The sequence below is a fragment of the Phasianus colchicus genome, chromosome 6, assembly GCF_987193195.1.
Source record: "Phasianus colchicus chromosome 6, bPhaCol1.hap1.1, whole genome shotgun sequence".
Taxonomy (NCBI): domain Eukaryota; kingdom Metazoa; phylum Chordata; class Aves; order Galliformes; family Phasianidae; genus Phasianus; species Phasianus colchicus.
In genome coordinates this window covers 48,796,765-48,816,265 of record NC_143441.1, presented here as the reverse complement: position 1 = coordinate 48,816,265, position 19,501 = coordinate 48,796,765, and the positions used below count along the sequence as shown (strand labels likewise).

The 19,501-nt window shown below is 42.3% G+C and overlaps 1 protein-coding gene across 2 annotated transcripts in view; it reads left to right on the top strand.

The window, feature by feature from the left end:
- The window catches only part of DLEC1 (DLEC1 cilia and flagella associated protein), a 37,225-nt gene that overhangs the window by 16,334 nt on the left and 1,390 nt on the right, over positions 1-19,501 (top strand). Inside the window, exons 17-37 of one of the 2 annotated variants that reach the window (XM_031607817.2) lie at positions 921-1,014; positions 1,248-1,378; positions 1,668-1,826; positions 3,396-3,535; positions 3,787-3,940; positions 5,369-5,479; positions 5,936-6,066; positions 7,384-7,569; positions 8,193-8,260; positions 9,371-9,522; positions 10,208-10,311; positions 10,979-11,049; positions 11,514-11,725; positions 12,713-12,847; positions 13,914-14,036; positions 14,818-14,912; positions 15,004-15,088; positions 15,573-15,773; positions 16,670-16,831; positions 17,659-17,812; positions 18,416-18,536. In XM_031607817.2, coding sequence (XP_031463677.2) covers positions 921-1,014; positions 1,248-1,378; positions 1,668-1,826; positions 3,396-3,535; positions 3,787-3,940; positions 5,369-5,479; positions 5,936-6,066; positions 7,384-7,569; positions 8,193-8,260; positions 9,371-9,522; positions 10,208-10,311; positions 10,979-11,049; positions 11,514-11,725; positions 12,713-12,847; positions 13,914-14,036; positions 14,818-14,912; positions 15,004-15,088; positions 15,573-15,773; positions 16,670-16,831; positions 17,659-17,812; positions 18,416-18,536 — 2,789 coding nt within the window. Of the gene's footprint in view, positions 1-920; positions 1,015-1,247; positions 1,379-1,667; positions 1,827-3,395; positions 3,536-3,786; positions 3,941-5,365; positions 5,480-5,935; positions 6,067-7,383; positions 7,570-8,192; positions 8,261-9,370; positions 9,523-10,207; positions 10,312-10,978; positions 11,050-11,513; positions 11,726-12,712; positions 12,848-13,913; positions 14,037-14,817; positions 14,913-15,003; positions 15,089-15,572; positions 15,774-16,669; positions 16,832-17,658; positions 17,813-18,415; positions 18,537-19,501 lie in introns of both variants that reach the window. The other variant, XM_031607816.2, reaches the window with a different exon arrangement.

Sequence of the window (19,501 nt, the reverse complement as noted above, 5' to 3'; positions counted from 1 at the left end):
TCCTTATAGTACTTGGACATCCAAGGGGTGACTCCTAGCATCTCTCAGGCTAACATAATTCAGAGGTATTGCTGCTAGCACTGTCTAATTGGCAGTAGTGACTGCAAAGAGAGCTCTAGAAGATGAGATCAGACAGGGAGCTCTCAGCCACTTTGAAGACATCTGAAATCCAGTCAGCCAAATCCTACTTCTTGTCTTTGTTTTACATGACAGAGGGAAGGTGGCAGGATGAAAAATGAAAACAGAGCACAGCACTGGATTGGTAGTGTTCAAGTCAGAGGTTAAATGTTCCATGCCTTTCCACTTTGAGTTAGTTCAGTTTGTGTCAAGATTCAGGTGAAGATACAGTATGCTAGAGCTGGATTCAAACTAATTTAGTAGGCACTAACATTTAGAGAAGAGAAAGAGACCTCATTGTGGCCTTCCAATACTTGAAGGGAGTGTATAAACAGGAGGGGAAACGGCTGTTTACGGGGGTGGATAGTGATAGGACAAGGGGGAATGGTTTTAAACTGAGACAGGGGGGGGTTAGGTTAGATATTAGGAGGCAGTTTTTCAGCCAGAGGGTGGTGATGCACTGGAACAGGTTGCCCAAGGAGGTTGTGGATGCCCCATCCCTGCAGGCATTCAAGGCCAGGCTGGATGTGGCTCTGGGCAGCCTGGTCTGCTGGTTGGTGACCCTGCATATAGAAGGGGGTTGGAACTGGATGAGCATTGTGGTCCTTTTCAACCCAGGCCATTCTATGATCCTACGATTCTATGATTTATTGGGGATCAGGATGTCATTACAGTTTGCAGTATAAGTATGTGATGTGAGACTTGCAATACCTAGTTCACAGTGCATCACTGCTCTCAGCATATGGACTCGTTGCTGTGCAAACTTCTGGTATGTTAATTAACTTTAATTTTAATTGTTTCAGATGTGGAATAACAGCAAGTCATTGATCAAGTATACATGGGAGAATATCACAGACTGTGCCATTATGGAAGTTGAACCTCCTACTGGTGTTATAGGTAAAGTTTCTGTGACTTACGAGTATCAGTTAATGATAGAAATATTTAAATTGGTACAAGTAAATGAGAAAAGTTGTAGAACATTATATTGCAAGGTGTCAGATAGGGCTGATCCCCAGCAGGAGCCAGCAGGAAGCTTCATTTGTTTCCAAGAGCTTCAGTTCCAGCCTTACAGCAGCTTATTTCTGTTCAAGAAGGTGAGACTTTGATTCTATATTTTTTTTCTTTTCTAGATAGGAATAAATACTGTGAATTTGAACTGATGATTACTGGAATCAGACCTGGGTGTGTCAGCCATAACCTGCAGTGTCAAATTGAACATTCTGCAGAGCCAGTTGTGCTGCACGTTGAGGCTGCTTTTAAGGTGAGAGCCAGCCTGGTGTTGCAGTGCCAGGCTGTTGGCTCTGTTAAGCTTTTTGCTTCTTGAAGGCCAACAGATCTAAGGCAGTTACAAATATGAAGCATTTTTGCTGTCTAGTAACAACTGTGTAAATGCTGATATTCCCCCAACAGTAAGATTTTTCTCTATTACACACAAGGCATTTGCTTTCTGCTTTTCTCTGTGAAGTAGAACATTAATCTTAGCCTATGCTTTTTAATTATGGAGTTTTGGCAGAAAAGTCCATTTTGCCATCTGTTTTCTTGTGTTCCAGGGTCCTCTTCTTCATATTGGTGTTCCCTCACTCCGCTTAGGTTTGATTAAGCCAGGTGAGAGTGTGGTAGGAACCTTTGAGATTCAAAATCTGTGCCAGCTGCCAGCACGGTGGAGAATACAAGAAAGCCAGGTTTGTCTAGCTGAAAGGAATGAAGAGGTAAGTAACTGCTACAGCTTACCATGCTCCTTCTTTAGATATTACTTCCTCAGGCTTAACAGCTGTACTTTTCATTCCAGATAGGAAAAGTTTCGATTTCTGCAGTTCCTTATGCAGCTGGTTCTGCAGTTACTTAAGGCCAGTTTGGATGGGGCTGTGAGCAACTAGAGGGAGATGGCCCTGCCTACAGCAAGGGTCTGGAACTACATGATCTTAAAGGTCCATTCCAACACAAACCAATCTATTATTCTATGAAGTGCACAGGTTTTTTGGAAATTAAATGTATATGAAGTTTGGGTTTTTTAAAACTTTTGTTAATTTCACCATGATTGAAAGAGTCATGGAGTATTTCCTCTGTGTTAGGGATTTAGGCTGCTGCTAATGTATGTAAGGGAGTAAGACCTTCTCATTCTGATAAGGCTTCTCAGCACTCTTCCCACACCATTGACATTAAAGGGAAGTGAGGATATCTGGACTTCAGTATGAGTGCTTTTTCTAGTAATAAAACCCAAGCTATGCTTGCTGGTCTTTCTACATAACTCACCATACAGGGAATTGTTTGCTTTTATTGTGGCAAAAATGATATAAACAGTGCTTGGATGTTTTGTTTTCCTGGACAGCTTGTGTCAGTTCTGCACTGAAAGAGGAGTTTCCTGTTGGTTATCTCAGGAGATGGAAGGCTGTGTGAAGCTGCTCTCTAATTTTATGACTTCTTCAGCTTTGGATTATTATTTTTTTTTCTTACACGTGATGCAGATGTGTCACCAACTCTGGTTGAAATCTGATGGAAAAAGAGAAGGATTTATGAGAGGTGTCTATGGCAGCCTTGCAGAACAGCTGTGTGTGTACTTGTCTTTCCCTTTTTCCCAAAACAACTATAATCAGAAGTGCCTGAATCAGGATATGCTCCTCACGGTCCTCAAACCCTTCTTTCTCACTTAGTTATTCCTTTGTTCCCTGCATTATCAACATTTCCTAGGACCTCAGAGATTGTAGAGACTTAATCTGTTGAATTTATCACCCCAGAGCCCATTCATATTGCAGTGGAGATGATAGATCAATTTCTTACTTCCTCCTGCATAAAAGCTGCCTCTTTCCTTTTCCTGAATCTCTGCAGCCCCTGTCCCACACTGGTGCTTTTTCAATTTATTTCTGGTCTTCCAACCTTCCTTTTTTGACTCTGTCCAAGGATCTCCCCTTGGCATCTTGCATAGCTGCTGTTCAGCCTCTCTGGAAGTAGGAACTGCTACTAGTGCTGACTGCTTTGCATTCCCCCTCACCACACACACAGGCATCTTTTTTAAGCCCTTGGTTTGACAGCCCTTCCCTTAACTCACGGCTGTTTTACTAGCTGTCCCCACAGATGCCAAGTCCCTTCTCCTTGTCTAGCCAGGTCTTCACAAAGCTATCATTGCATGTAGTAAAATCTACCCAGATGGGACTCTAGGGGCAGAGAAACATGATATGTCTGAGGAGAAACTGGACGCACGATTGTAGTGTATGGGTACAGCATTTTACACTTGCTTTATGGGCATCAAAAGTGTTTCTATTCTCTCTCTCCTCTCTCAGGTATCTCCCTTTACCATTCAGCCATCTGCTGAAGAATTACCTCCTTTGGGTACATGCAGTGTGTCAGTTCAGTACGTGTCATTGCTGTGTCAGCGCCTCCATACAGTATTAGAACTAGAAGTAGAAAATGGAGAAAGGAGGTAAGGGGAAAAAGCCACATTCTGCTTTATTTTTTCCTGACATTCACATGTGATTTTCAGCATGGGTAGATTTGTCTCCTAAAACAAAAATATATAGCAAAAACTCAGAATAGGCTCGTGTAACCTATCAAAGAACTAGCTAATCACTAATATTGCTAAGTAAACATAATCAGCATTCTTTCCAGCATGTGTTGTATGTCTAGCACATCTCATTAACGATAACAATAAGCCATCTGTGTGTTTACTTCCAGCTACCTTCCTGTTTCTGTTGAAGTTCAGACCCCCCAGGCATGCCTGCTATCTAGTCATCTAGTGCTCACTGAAATGTATACTGGAATTCCTGTCAAAGCAACAAGCAAACTTTTCAACCAGACACGCCTGCCAGCAAAATACTCATGGGGAAAGGTAAGTGTGTTTCTAATGGATGAAGAATAAAACAGGGCTGGAATTTCCATCAAAATACAAATAATAATTAAAAGCTTTTCTGACGTGTCCTTTGACTAGTGATTCCTGTCTTCTGCTTATGAGCAGGACTTTGGCTTGAGACCAGACTTTATGAAGAGATTATCTACCCGTTGATGTTAATGTGTAGTTATTGACTACTGATCACTTCTTGGAGGGTGGTGTGGGCAAAGTGGGAGAGGAAAGCAGGATGAAAGCTGCATTAAATGAAGTATTGTAGCTATTCAGGTTTTTGCATTTAGTTCAGTAGAGCAAAGCAGCAGCATTACTTTTGAACTGTGTCTAAACTTGAATTCTGTATTCTAGGTGGGTTTGAGCTCACAGATTAGGTCTCCTAAATTTAATGTCAGTAGGTGGGCTGCTGTCAGAACTTTCTTTTCAGTGATGGAAAATCTGAGCAGGAAGTCAGTTACCAGAATATAGCTATCTAGAGTCATTCTGAGTGCTGTAGAATGTTCTTTGTGACCTCCAGGTGTCACTTAGGAAATGTGGTCTCTTGTAAGTCCTGCCATGCTGGCCAACCGCTACTCTATGGACCTGTGTTTAGGTAAATGAATCCTAATGTGTTCATACTGTCAGTGGAATCCAGAGAACTATTCAGCTCACTCTGAAATTGACACCTGCTTTAGTATGCAGAATGACCTCTAGAATGTACTGAAGTTGGCTATAGTGGTAGTTTTGACACCCACTACATATATGCTGAGGTAGCTTAACCTGTAAGTCATACTATCAGTGCCTCAGTCATTCAGATCCACTCTGACATTCAAGACTTAGCTCAGTTGCCTATGTAAAAGCATTCAGTGCCATCTGAGATGTCCTCGCATGCCTGAGGAACTGCCAGTGTATGTAGATGATGATGGACCCATGGGAAAACCCTTTGGAATAGCTGGAGCCTGGAAGGATACCCACAGCACTGTGCATAGCACCTGGTGTTTGTGTTTGAGCAACTGAAGTGAACCTCTGAGCTCATGTCAGTCATACAGGCAAAATTGTCTCTATAGGCCTTCTCTGTAGTTAGCTGGAGAGACCTGAGGCACCTTGAGGAATCTGTTCCAATATCAGGTAGGCTGACAGCCCTGGGAAGGCTTGTGACTGGGAAAGAGCATTCAACAACTCTGCTCCCAATCAGTACAGGTTGCTCAGTTGAGCACCTGAAGTCACTTGAAATGAGGTAAGAGAATCTTAGCAGCCATAGGAGAATTGCAAAGCAAACCTCATCTCAGCAAGCTCTATGTATTGCTAAAGGAAAGTATCCTGAACCTTAGAATAACTGTTTTTATAGCCCTGTAACATCAGAAGAGGAAAATCTGAAAGACTCGAGAGTTATTGAAACAACAGATTAACTGAGTGCTTGTCCCTTCTGCTCAGCAGCTCGTTGGAAGTCAGGCAGCTTTCTGCTCTACCACCATCACTCCAGCCAGTGGCATTTTAAGCCCAAATGAAGAAAAAGAATTCTGCATAGAGCTGACAGCTAACATCACAGTAAGTTTAAAAACTGGTGCTTATCAAAAGAGTAGTTCTGTCATCTTCACCTCAACTTCACCTGACAAGGGAACAGGTTTCCATATACAAAATGTGATGCTCTTTTTTGCATACAATATATCTGAAATTGCTTTGCTTTAGAGGTAACTATGCTTAGAGCTTCAAAATTTCCAATACAGAAAGCTTGTCAGAAATCACCAATGGAGCAATGTTAGGCTTACAGATATGGATGTAAAGAGATTAAACAGACACAAAATTGTACCTTGTTTCTTCCTTCTTAGCAAATCTGTTTGCAGGTAGTACATTTAAAGCAATTCAATAACACTTTGCAGTATTCTATTGTAGATCTGTTCCAGTGAGGTTAAATGCATTTCCTAATTGGATTTCTTAATGAAGCTGCCTGTCCTCTGTGATCTGTACTCCATTCACAAGTAAATCTGATTCTTCTCCTATCAGGGTGAGCTGAAAGGCCTTGCCCTTTCCTGTAGCATAGAAGACATGACTGAACCCCTCCTTCTGAGCATTTCTGGAGAAGTAAAAGGATTGCATGTCACCTACTCAGTACCCTGTGAAGGTGGAGATGCCAGGTAAATCAAGGCATTATTAAAATCATGGAAGATGAACCATTCTATGATTCTGTTTCTTTTTATGGAACAATTCTAATAGATACAAAGCTCTAGTCTATCTGTAGAATACTCAATTATACCAAAGTGTGTGATGGTATTAAAAACATCTAAAGAATGTCATGAGAAGTGCAAAGCTCTGCAGTTTTATTGTAGCCAGATATAATGTAGATCAGCTTTATACCACCAAAACCAACAGTCTTTTAAGAGTAGATTGAAGATGTTAAACTCTGTAAGTTACATACCTCTTGGCCAGGTGCCATCTTCTCAGAAACTGGATGACATCTCCATAGCACCAAGCCTTAAGGCAGGTCACAATGACACAGCCAAACTCAATTTCCAAACGAAACGTTCCAGCTTGTGTGTGCAGTATGTGGTTTTGCAGTCCCACTCTACAGGACCTAACATCTTTTTATATCTTGGGCCTCCAGATTAACTGGGAAAAAAAAACAGAGTTGTAGAATGACCCAGGTGGGAAGGGACCTCAAGGATCATAAAGCTCCAACCCTCCCACCACCAACTTCCACATTTAATACCAGACCAGGCTGCCCAGTACCCCATCCAACCTGGCCTTGAACGATGAGCTGAAACAAATTAAATAAACAATTTGAATGAATGGATGAATAATGAATTGGTGTGAAATGAACTGCATGCAAGTAAAACTCATGTTCGTGTTTTGGCTGGTCTTTTGCTTCTGGATCTTGCAGTCTTCCTGTTGTCCTGATTCTTCTGGTGTGTAAAGAGCAGGAAAACTACCTTTGTCACTATTAACCAAAGCATGGGGCCCCTGCAGTTCATAATACGTGAGGAACAGCTGTCTTCTGTGATGCCAAAAATGTGCACGTTCAGTTTCTACTGAATTACCAAGATCCAGTATGTTGAGCCATTATGTTTTCTTACTGCACCATTGAACACAGTATCAAAGGACAGTAGACCTCTCTTTGACTTGGTATATCTGAGTGATTTATTTTTTATATGTGGCATGATTACTCTCTTTTGAAATATGCTCATCTTTATATGTTTTCATATAAGTAAAAATGGCTTTAATTTGGTAGATTTACACATCATACATGATCAACTTTCTACCCTGAATAAATCCTTACAAGTTTAGAAGTGAAAAAATGTAAAGCAGTAAATACTGATGACAAAAACTCAACTGCTTGGTCATTTTACACTGGATTTCACAAGCACATTGTATACTGTACATTTTAAATCTATTCAAGTCATCTGTGGCATAAGAAAACTGGACTGATGCTGTCATACTTACTTTTTTTCTGATAGCGATGAAAGAAAAATGTTACAAAGCCCACGTGATCTTCTTTTGGACTTTGGATCTGAAGTTGCATTGAAAGACACAGTGAAGCGCCAGCTGATTCTTACCAATCACACTGCAATCAGTGCACCGTTCAGACTAGAAGCTGTGTATTTCACTGGCTCTTCACCTACTCCAGAGCAATCTATCTGCCTGTAAGTCTTGCCTTTCTGCCCAATGCCTCAAATACTAATGGAGATCTGGATTAAAACAAATCAGGACAGCATGCTATTTCCTCTGCTGCAAGATGCACTTTCTGCAATGTTATAGCATTTGGGTTTTTTGGTTCTTGTTTTTAAGCTCTTTAACTGTGGTGATGAAATTTGAAGAAAAGATTTCCTGCAGGAACTCATAGCTTGGAAAGCAAAGACAAAAGTTGGAGAAACATTTAGACGTGGTACTGAGGGACACGGTTTAGTGGGAACTATTGGTGACAGATGGACAGTTGGACTGGATCATCTTGGAGGTCTTTTCCAACCTTGATGATTCTCTCATGTAGCCAGTACAAGTAGCAAAACACCACTGTTGTCACCACTGTTGGTGGGCATAGGCTGCTTTGCACACCTGCCAAGGCTCTGTTATGTTGGGTTGTACAAGAGCCTTGCAACTCTTCAGTTAATTCACTCTTAAGGATGTTACTTTCCAAAAATACTGAGTAGGTAGTCCTTCTTTAAGTTATAATGGCAACTAATATAGGAGTCAGCTAGAGATGTTATGTAAGCAGAAACATGCTCATTTCACAGAAGTGTTATGATGTTTTGATGTTTTTCTTTTCAAGCTCATCGGGCTACCTGATGAAAAGGAGAGGGCCCATCACAAAACATGCAGCCAGAAGAGCACAGTCAGGTACAATGATAATCCCCCCTGTGGAGTGAAGGCAAAACTCAACTGACTTCCGTGTGCAGCACTGAAAGTGCCAGTCAGGAACATAGTTTTGTTGTTGGAGTACTTGGCTACATCGACACCATTAAATAATGTAGCTCCTCACTTCATTCTTGAGTTCAAAACTCCACATTGCTTAAGCATTAGGTCACTCTTCTTTCTTTTTTTTCACCCCAAAAGATGGGTGGTTCTGCTCATAGTTCATTCCCAGCACAGAGTATGGATGTGTAACATTTGGCTGTTTCATTCCTGGTCAGTCTTCTGATACCATTGTAGTTTTCCTCCTTCAAACCCCTTAATATATTATTTCCCCAGCGTAGGAAAGCTACCCCCCAGCACATCCATCATTTCTGATGCTTTGTCGTGAAAACAATGATACTGAGAGCCACAAGGGACCCAGGGAAGGGGGGAAGTGAGAGCAAAATGCCATGAAATGTGGATGTGTCTTGTGTATCCAAAATAAAACTTGGATACATTGGTAGCTTGCCATAGTGTTTAGCATCTGTTAGAAAGACAAAGCTTTTCAGCTGTTGAATAAGTCCTTAAGATTGGGAAAATGCTGTTCTGACAGATTCCATGGAAGCCTATTGATTTGGAAGGCAGGGTAATTCAGAATGTGGAAAACCTCTCTGCTCTTTATAATTCACATTCTTTGTCTTGAACAGCACACAGATGTAAACAGGCAGCTGCCAATAGAATGATAACCAGTTAGCACAAATTCCAGCTTATTTTTCTAAAGTTGAGGGTGTGTTTTCATTTAACCAATCACTGCCTTGCACATCTCACAGTGTCCTGGAACAGGTTGTCTGAAGGCGGTCCATCTATGAAATAATCTCTGCAAGAACTGACTCATAAAAACAAAAGGAAAAAAACCCAGCAGATTAAAACCCACTGCAAAAGGGAACTGAAGTGTTATAAGTATCGGCTGTGTAAACCATCCCAGTTTTTCTGAAGCCATTGAAGTTAGCCTGATTGACACTATCTAATAATCTGCTCCTGTGTTTTCTCTGAAAGACTAACATTGTTCCATTTCCTCAGAATTTATCAAATGCTTTTTTGCTGTGCTCCTTTTAGAGTTTGCAGCAGTGATGCTGTCTCATGGGAAGGGAGTAGCTTTCCATATACAACCTTCCTCAGGAACTCTGCAAGCCTTCCAGCAGCTAATCATAGAAATAACAGCTTACAACAACATGTGGGGAGAGTACAGTGATGATCTTGTCTGTAAGGTAGGTGGGGCTTGGTTTCAAGTGAAATACTGCTATGGCAGATTTGACACCAATTGTATTTCCCAGATTCCTTTCTGTTAAATGCACATTTTCCACTTAGTAGGATTTCTGTAAGAATTCAGGGCAGATGCTGCTAGCTCTGACAGCATGCAAGGAGGAACAGCTTGCTCTTGCAGAGCTTGGTTTGGTTTTGGGGTAACATGTCTATCCATTGGGAGTCTTCCATAGAACCAGAGAATGGCCTGGGTTGAAAAGGACCACAATGCTCATCTAGTTTCAACCCCCCTGCTATGTGCAGGGTCACCAACCAGCAGACCAGGCTGCCCAGAGCCACATCCAGCCTGGCCTTGAATGCCTGCAGGGATGGGGCATCCACAGCCTCCGTGTGTCTTTGAAGTGACTGGAGCAGCCTGATGGATCTGCTTGGAAACTGACCAGTGTGCTACTCTGCTCTACCAATACAGTACATTGTGTTGTATGGAAAGGCAGGGAAGTTAACTAACATGGGAGCTATTGCACTCTCCTGCTGAGAAAAGCTGTTCTTTAGAATGTGAATTGGGTGCTTTCAAAACATATCATTCAAAACACATAAAAAATCGGAAACAGTTCTCAAAATGTAATTTTGAAACTCAGATACTAGTTATATCTTGATTCTAATGGCAAAAACAATAATCATTTTTAACAGGTGGGAGACCTACCACCTACATTAATTCCTATGCAAATTACTGTGAAGGGCTGCCCGATCTTCCTGCAGATGACAGGACCACAAACACAGCGACCTACAATCAGGTACAGCCCAAACTACTGACAGAGAAGTCAGAACCATTAAATACCACTGGACCATAGCCAACATTTACTCCTGTTCCCATCTTCTTGTGATGTAATGAGGAAGTCAGCACAGTGACTGTCAAAGGACAGTATGTGCTTCTATAACACCAATGCATTTGTCTCTGCCAGAATAATTAGAAAAGAATCTGCATCCAGGTTTTCCCATGCTTACCATCAATCACTGTTCTGGATTTCCAGTCATGAAAGTTTATTCATGCCAGCATTATTGATTCAGTGGGGAGGAAATTGGTACACAGTGGCAGTTTTCCTCATCGTCCACAGTACATTTCTCCCTGTCCATATGGATCATGGACAAATGCAGGCTCAGTTAAATGAGGGCAAAGTATGGTTGAAGCTCTTGCCACTGCTACCAATGTATTTCACAAAAGCTGACTTCACACGTTCACCCTTGAAACGTCTGAGACAACTAAGAACACTGCAAGAAAGATATTGATTAAAGAAAATAATGTTGTATTTGGCAGTTTTCAGCCACACCTTACCCAACAGCCACTCTCAACAGGCTGCCACCACAGCTGTATACTTCCCACTTATAAATTAATCTTTAATTAAAGTTTTTTCAGACATTCACTTGTTTTCTGCATGTTCTAACAGTGGGTTTCCCCCTCAGGTTTGGCACTCATGTCTCTGGAGGGCGTCCTGTCTTTCGAAGTGTCCGACTCAACAATCCAACTCCCTTTGGTAATAATAATTTTGGTACAGCAAGCACCAACACTTGCATTGCACTCCTTGTAGCAATAAAAATAGAACAGCCGGTGTTGTTAAGTGTTACCTGGCCTTCTTATTTCCTCATTAAGCTCTTCAAAGCAATGGTCATTCATCTTAATTTTTTTTCTAATTTTTCCTGAATATCACCAAAGACATTTACTTAACAAAATGCCCATCATTAATTTTAATGTTAATGGAAGTATTGTTTGGGACCTAGAGAGTGGCCAAGTGCTTTATTACCCATATGCATGGCACATGTGCATGTGTGCTTTCAATTTAGTTGGTTTATAGCTAACATGACAAAGCTTAAGATGTGCTCTAATACAAATCCAGTTGCAAGACAACAATTCTTTACTTGATGTGGTTCTCCAGGACCAGTTAAGCTATGAGTCTTCTGAATGACCAGCAGTAACTGCCCTTTCTGCTTTTCCATTCAGACATTCGCCTGGATTGGGAAACTTACAACCAAGAGGAAGATGATAAAAAGCTGGTGGACCTGCTGATGTTCTTTGGAGACCCTTTTCCTCCTAAGGACATGGCAAAAAACGAGACTGCATCAACTGGTAGCAACTCAGAGATTGTGTTAGGATTGGATCAGCCCCTCATTCCCTGTGGAAGCATTCATCCAGCTTTGCAAACCACAGATGAGGTCAGCTGTTAGTCTGTTTTTTATACTGCTGCTGAGATACATGATGGGTTTCTTGGCACGAAAGGTTGAAAACAATGACAGACAACATTTAACTAAGAGTTGAATTATGAAATGTCAGCTTCTCTCACAGTCAAAAAGCAATATATCAGTAGGTGGCTGTAGGTATCAGCAATCGGTTTCTAGAATGTGTTATAAGCAAACAGGACTTCAGCTTCTCTTAAAGTTCTTAGAGAAGTTGGTCAGATACTTTTTAAAGACTGTCATTGATAAACAATGTTTTGTTAACATAGAATTGTTAAGATAGCCCAAACTCTTCAATTTGGTCTACTTTTCTCATGGGTGCTTTATGTGCTGTAGTCAGGGAGCAGAATATAACCTGAGAAGTTCAAATGACAGTTACTGTTTGGAGGTATTTGTCCTAGTGCCAAACTAGCTCTGGTACTGTCAGATGTCACTGTGTTATAACAGATTATTACGTGTAAAATTTGATTATAATATGGAGACTTAATGCTTCAAAGGACTGGGAGTGATGGGGAAGGTGGTATGCAGGATCGAGCAAAAGCTTTACAGAAAACATATGAAAAGCATCTTTTCTCTGTTTCAGCTCAGAAAGCAGAGTTGTTTTGAATACACCTCCTACCTTCCACGTGCAACAAGGGAGAGTTGTTGTCCTAAAGTGCCGATTTATGTAATGGACCCAAGATGTTGTGGTTGAATGTTTCTCTTTGCTGAACAGGACCCAAGCATGCATGTTTTCCCAGCAGTCTGGGGACAGATTTAGGAGAGCAAACCTATGCAAGAAAAAATTTGTGTCCAGGACACATCCATGTGGTCAGTTTTCATGCCAGAAAGAATGAAACTGAAGCTGGCCATACTTATGGACAGTTAGTTCTCTGTACACATCACTTACGTTCCTGTACACATCGCTTACATTCCTCCTTTGCAACGTAATGGTTTTAACTATTCCCCACCCTTTTGTCCCTGCAGTCTTCAAACACAGAGTGTGAAGAGGAAGGAATAATCACTGAAGAACCTACAAGGCAGAAAATTGTCTCTGTGCTTCTACGGCCTCATGAAGGGGTTCCTGCTGACAACCCTTACTCCATCACTCCAAGACAGATAGTAAGCCATACATTTTCTTTGTGCTTAGACTTAGTGTGTTTCTTGGCGGATAGGAGGGGCAAAGGAGAAGGAGGATGCTTTGCTCTTCTGGATAAACAGCTACAACACACCATACATCAGAAGTAACCGCTGCAAATAGGGGCCACTCTTCCTTAGAAATAAGATAAAACTGTGGAGAGATACTCTCCCCCTTTCCACTATTGCTCCAGGAAGGTCTGTTAGCTCAGGTGCTGAGCAGTGCAGCTGCCCAGGCCTGGCTCAGGTCCATGTCAGACCGTGTCTGACCACCATGCACAGACCTGCAGTGCTGTGGGATGTGGCAGAAATACCAATTCCCTGGTATGCTTTGCTCTGTTCCCTTTGCTCTGTCCCTGCTGGGCCTCAGGCAGAACTTCTTCTCAGTGCTCTGAGCAGGCAAATGCAGTCAGCTCAGCAATCCTTGTGCTCTTTCTTTAGAATCCAGGTCCAGCAGGGCCAAACATGAAATTGGGCTGGTTGCTTCTGCACAGCACTTAAAACAGGTTTTAGTCATTACCTGCCTAATGCACCTAAGGGAAACAGAACCTCTGCAACCCATACATCACTAAAAATCTACTGTAGCTGGTTAATGCATTTGGTTACATTCTGTGCTGTCATGTAAAGGAAAAAATAGTCAGGAGGGAGCAAAAAGAACTGTAAAATACTCAGCCCAGCTTGTAAACATTCAGAACAGGTGTGTGAATGCCTTCAGCTATGTGAGAATCAGCTCAGTTAGCCATGGGGTGAGGGTGGGAAGAACTGGGCAGAAGTGCCTTCAAAAACAAACAGGTGTGTATCTACATCTGCATGCTCAGGGGAGACGTTCTCTGGCTGTACTTTAACTCTGTTGATGTTAAAGAGTGTCTGCACTGATACTTGCAGCTGAAATAATTAAACCTGTTTTGTTGCCACATGCTGACATCTCAGTGCGTGCCCTGAGCATCCCCAGAAGATTTCCAGCTGCTTGTACAACTCAGCTGGAGCACTGGGATGCTTGTGCAATCCCAGACAGCTGCCTGCACTGCAAAACAGGCAGCTCTCGTTACAGGTGATTCCGGGAGGTGGCAGCAGCTCCGTTTGCATCTCCTTCACCCCCCATGTCCTCCCAGAGCCCGTGACTGAAGTGCGGTGTGAAGGGTTTCTGCTGGGATTCATGAGCCTGGATGACGAGGTAAACTGAGTGCTGCAGCAAGGCTGAAGATGACTCGAAAGTAATAATTTCCCTTTCTGTAATTTTGAGTCCAGCCTTTGTATACCTGACCACTGTGTAAAAACAGTCCTTCACCTGCAGCCCCGTGCATCCTTCCTTAATTAGGGCTCATTTGCTGCATTTGCCTTCTAGTTTGAAAGCATTCTGGGGTAGGAATGTCACTGTCTTCCTACGCTGGCTGCTGCAGCAGCTCCCAGACAAAAGTCCAGGATCTGAATTGCTATCAGAGCATCAGGTTTTATTGATAACAAAAGTGAACAATGGGACTGAGACTCAGGGCTGTGGGGTTCCATTCCTGGCTCTGTGTCTTCATTCCTGTGTGAATCCAGACAGCATAGCTCTCCTCTGGGAAACTTCCTCTTTCCAAACTTGCAAATGCAGCCTGCAGGCTGATGTGAGGCTTGAACAGAGTTTTATGATTTACCCTCAGATTCTCTGACACGAATCACTGCAACAGTGCAAGGTATGATGAATGAATTGTAACTAAATATTTAATAGAAACATCCCTAGCATTCCTTTCTCCTGGAGGAAGTATTGCCTGTATGTGTATTAAACACAGTTATTCTGTCCAATTATTGCTGCATTTTTGCTGTTCCTTGCATGTTGCCAGCATGTCTTACAACCAGACAATGCCTTCCCAAGCAGAATCCCATTTTGAGTAACGGCTCCTTAGGCTGAAAGCAGGCTTTCATGTTTTAGTGCTGTCATTTATACATCATTTCTGTTTCCATTGTGTTGTCAGCTTGCAAAGACAGTTCCTGGCAAAGTCCATCGCAGACGTGGTTACGATGCTGTGCCGTTACGGATTGACATGCGAGCTTCTGTAAGGCAAGCAGTGTAAGTGCCATCACACTGACAGCAGGGGCACTCACAGTATAAACCAGCCTGCAGGGAAGGGCCCTGACCAGTTCCCATTCTTTACACTCAGGTTAAAAGTGGACATGGATCATGATGGAGGAATGGTGTTTTATTCTATGGCAAGCGACCTCATACCTGACCAACCTCTGTTAGGAGTAAGTACCTCGTGCACAGATGTGTTCAGCTGCTTTGTACTGCTGGCAATATGCACGGTTATACCCACGTGCTTTTTAAAATGCATCTTTATCACCACTATCAGCATGCTGCAATCTTCAGCGCTGCACATAACAAAATATGTAAACCAAAAGGAATACGAGTATGTAACAGCCAGGAAAGCAGAGCTCAGATAATTCCTATTTCATGTCCCTCTCTCTTTTTCCCTTTTTTAAAAATAATTATTTTTAAGATTTAAAAGTCTGATAAGAGAATGAAACTTAGAACAGTGTGGTCAATTCCTGCACCCTTTGTCATCTGTAGACTTTCACCTTCTGACATTATTTGTATTTGGGGTACTTCCTCAAGAAATTTTGAAAACATTGGGCTTCTTTGGGGCAGAGTCCTTCAGATTCCTGGTGCTGCTGTAAGCACAGAGCTCTCAAGGGAACTGAAACTAACCCTTCTGAATCATGTCTCTACCAGGTTTTGACAGCTTCAGTACTGACTCAGAGTCTGAAGCTCACCAACTGCACTAAGGTTCCTCTGTACTTCAGGCTCTTTCTGTCTGCACCCTTCAGCCTGACCAGCACAGATCTCAAGAAGGGCACCAAAACATCCCACAACGAGAAGGAAGAAACAGAACAGCAACCACAACTTGTGCTTTACCCACAGCAAAACATGCTGGTAGGCTCAAAAATAATAATCCTCTGCCAGAATAGATAGCTTAGTAATTGGTGTGTTAGCGTAGCCCAGATGAACCACAAGAAAAACAACCAGTCTAGAAGTCTTTCAGTGTCAGGGGAAATAGTGGTGTTAGCAAATGCTAATTATGGCAATTTAGCCTGCTATATTGCAGGTACACAGTATTTTTCCACTGTGGCCTCGCTGTGCTTTTCTCATCAATTCTGATTCTGTTGTGTTGCAGAAAACCCTGCGTGGTTTCTGAACCTCACCTAAATCAATAGCCAAATGCATGCTGAACTAATTAAAATACTTCCAAATCTACATTCTCTCATTTCCTTAAATTAGATGCAGACAGTGCAAAGAGAGGGAAAAAAAAAGATTAGCTTGGGGTGTACATGGTGACATTAAAGGAAGCAAAGTCCTGGATTCAGGAATTACCTATGGTGCAAGAAATGAATGACCCTCAGCTGCATTTTGAAGCATGGTTCTCATTTCCAGAGCTCACCCTGACTTAGAGGCACACCAGTCTTAATTCTGCATATGTCAGAAGAAAGAAGACGTAACATTTTTTAGACATCTTTGGGAAAGTGGTATTTGTAAGCTCAGGAATTGAACACATTTGTCTTCCTAGAGAACGTTTCTCCATCATGGTTCAACAATTAACTGTTCAACTTCTACCTTTACACTTTGTACTGTTTTCATAGGAAATAGCTGTGTTTCTTTTTTCTTTAATGTCCATTAAAATACTTTATTCCTGTGGGAGTTTGGTTGCTGGCACGACACCTTTGTATTCCCATGGGAAAATGTGCATTCAGGCCTTTGGGCACTGTTTACTTTGGATTTCCTGCACGTGGTGCTGTCTTATGTGACAGCCATCTGAATTCCTCTTCCCACAGGTGAAAGTGTCATTCCCCACGACCCTGGAGTCGCTGATGTATCAGCATTTGCCAGACACCCAAATACTTCCTGGATTTCAAGTGCTCCAGTTTGAGAGTGGAGAGAGGAAGCTGAAGTTCAGTCAGAATCTGATCATTGAATATAGTAACCACAGCAGGCAGGTAAGCACCCTGCAGCCAGGCCAAGGCCAAGCTGGATGTGGCTCTGGGCAGTCTGATCTGCTGGTTGGCTACCCTGCACATAGCAGGGGAATTGAAACTAGATGAGCATTGTGGTCCTTTTCAACACAGGCCATTCTATGATTCTATGATGAGGCGGACTGCTATGGGCCCTCAGAAGGGGCCGTGTTTCATCAGCATCTTTCAGTCACCAAGAGCTGCCTCGTGCAGCACCCAAGTCTTGAAAATCCCATCTGTCCAGCTCACGTGGAGTGGTCACAGCCCACCTGTGTTTAAAGAACTGATCTCTTCTAGATGCAAAGCCATAAAGCCCCCAGAACCATCAGCTGCAGGCACTGTTTTTCACACCACGTACTTCTGAGGACTGAGCTGTAAGATCCAAGCACCATATCTAAGATACAGTCAACTTAATATTCTTGGGCAATGTGCACAAACTGAATGACTCACAGTGGGCTGTATACAGTCCTCAGGGATGACAAAATGTTGTCATGTCTGCATCCCCACAGCATCTAAAAACAAATCAGAACTGTGTTACTTTGTTAAGACCACAGCATCTCATTTGAAAACCTGCCCTAAAATAGTAAAACCAGCAACAATTTAATTCACACAAAGCTGTAGAATGGGAAATAGACTCAATGGCAAAAGAGCACAGAATGTAAGTATTGCTGATGTAGTGCTTGAGGTAAAAACAACCCAGCTGTAGTAGATACAAAACGATCCTTGGGGATCCCTTCCAACTTGGGATTCTGATTCTATGATACAAAAATAAGGTGTCCTGTTGTTTTCTTTCCCTTTTCTCTCTTTTGTAGCTGGTCCCAGTGACTGCATACCTTACTGTTCCAGTTCTGGAGCTGTCTTGCAACATGGTTGATTTCAAGACCTGCTTTGTTGCACAGACCAAGACTGAACATGTCTTCCTGTGTAACAGGAGTGGCTGTAGAAGTTACTGGACTGCTTTGCTAGGTATTTGGGTTGTGCAGTGGGATCTCCTTGCTATGTTGTTTCTTTGTCTGCTTTTTCTTTTTTTTTAAAGACTGCATGTATTCAATATCAATAGCTGATATGAGATGATGGTGTTCACTCCCAACATACCAGGTCTGTTTCTGTTCTCACTTATGTGGGATTGTTGTTGTTTTGTTTTTACATGAGCATATATCCCTGCTGATTTCAGCCTTTACTCCAGGTTTAACCAGTAGATCAAATCACAGCCCCCACTGTCAGTGGGATACGTTCATTTATACTACAATCCCAGGAGGCAACAAGGAGCAGCAGCTCCTCATGAGAGCTGTTTGAATTTGTGCCTAATGGGATTAACAACAGATGGACTTCAAAGGAGGGAAGAGCAGGGCCTGATTATTCAGACACAGAGGATATTGATCACTGCCCTTGATTAAAGGATGAAAATTGAAACTGGCCACTTGCATAGAAAACCTGTGACAGTGCAAGAAGTGATGTATTGATTAGTTGGCAGGCAAGGAGGCGTACTGTTTTTAGTGCTATATGCTCTACAAACCTACATAAGAGCTTTTGTGTTGCATTGTCTGCTATTTGCCTTCTTCATTGCAGATCAACAAGAAGGGCACAATGATCTGGAAGTATTTTCTGTCTCCCCTGCTAACGGCATCCTGGAGGCACGTGAAGGGGAGCAACCTACCAAAGACATGTTGCAGATCACCTTTACTGCAAGGTACAATCAGCAAAACTGAAACCCTGTCCTTAGTCCCTAAGAAGCCCAGACTTACACTGTGAGAAGTCACTGAGAGCAGAGAGGAGTGCTGCTCTGTGCTTGTGTTACCAGCTTCTGATGCTAATCCTGTGCTTCCAGATGGTGCTTTCTCCATATAACCTCATTCCCTGTGCTGCTTCCTCATACAGGATTTCTTTTAGACTTCTCACCCCAAATTTCAGACATGCTGTAACAACAGTTGGTATAACATACTGTATGACTGGATTAAATCCCTACCTGTAGGGTAATATCTTCAATGGAGAACAAATCTCAGGCCTGTAGTTCAGTGCAGAGGCTGATACAACAGTTAATTCCTGTGTGCATCCAGCCCCTTGCAAGGACAAAGGGAGAAATGTGTCCAGAGTAGTTCAAAATTCCAGTAAGACACCTACTTGTTTTGCCTGAAAGAGCAAAGTCTTGCAGCCACTCTCAAGGATCCTTCATTTCAGTTTAGGTGCTCTAAAAGGAACTTTTTCAATTCCTGCACTTCCAAATAGCTCCTAATGAGCAAACAGAGCAAAATGCAAATTCTCCTGGAAAGATACAGTTCATTTTACTCTCATTTAGTCTGGTGCAATGTTTGGGCTGAATAGACCAAATCATGTTGATGTTTGGTGGAAAAAATAAATCAATGCAATCCAGTTGTCTGTAGTGCAAAGGTTTTCCTTACAACAAAGATAACATAAACTGCAGGCAGATAAAAGCAAAGAGCAGAAGAGAGTAGATGCAAATAACTCTCTTGTAAATATCTGATATTGTTCTAATTACATTTATGGACATCTTATTGGAATGTTGTCAGTGAACTCTGAATGCTGCTGACAAAGCAAATTACAGGTGAGTTATTTGTGTAATCTCAGGTGCTCTGGGTTGTGCTCTGAGCCCTCCATTGCTGGAGCTATTGGAATCTTTGGGATGAGGACTGGAGC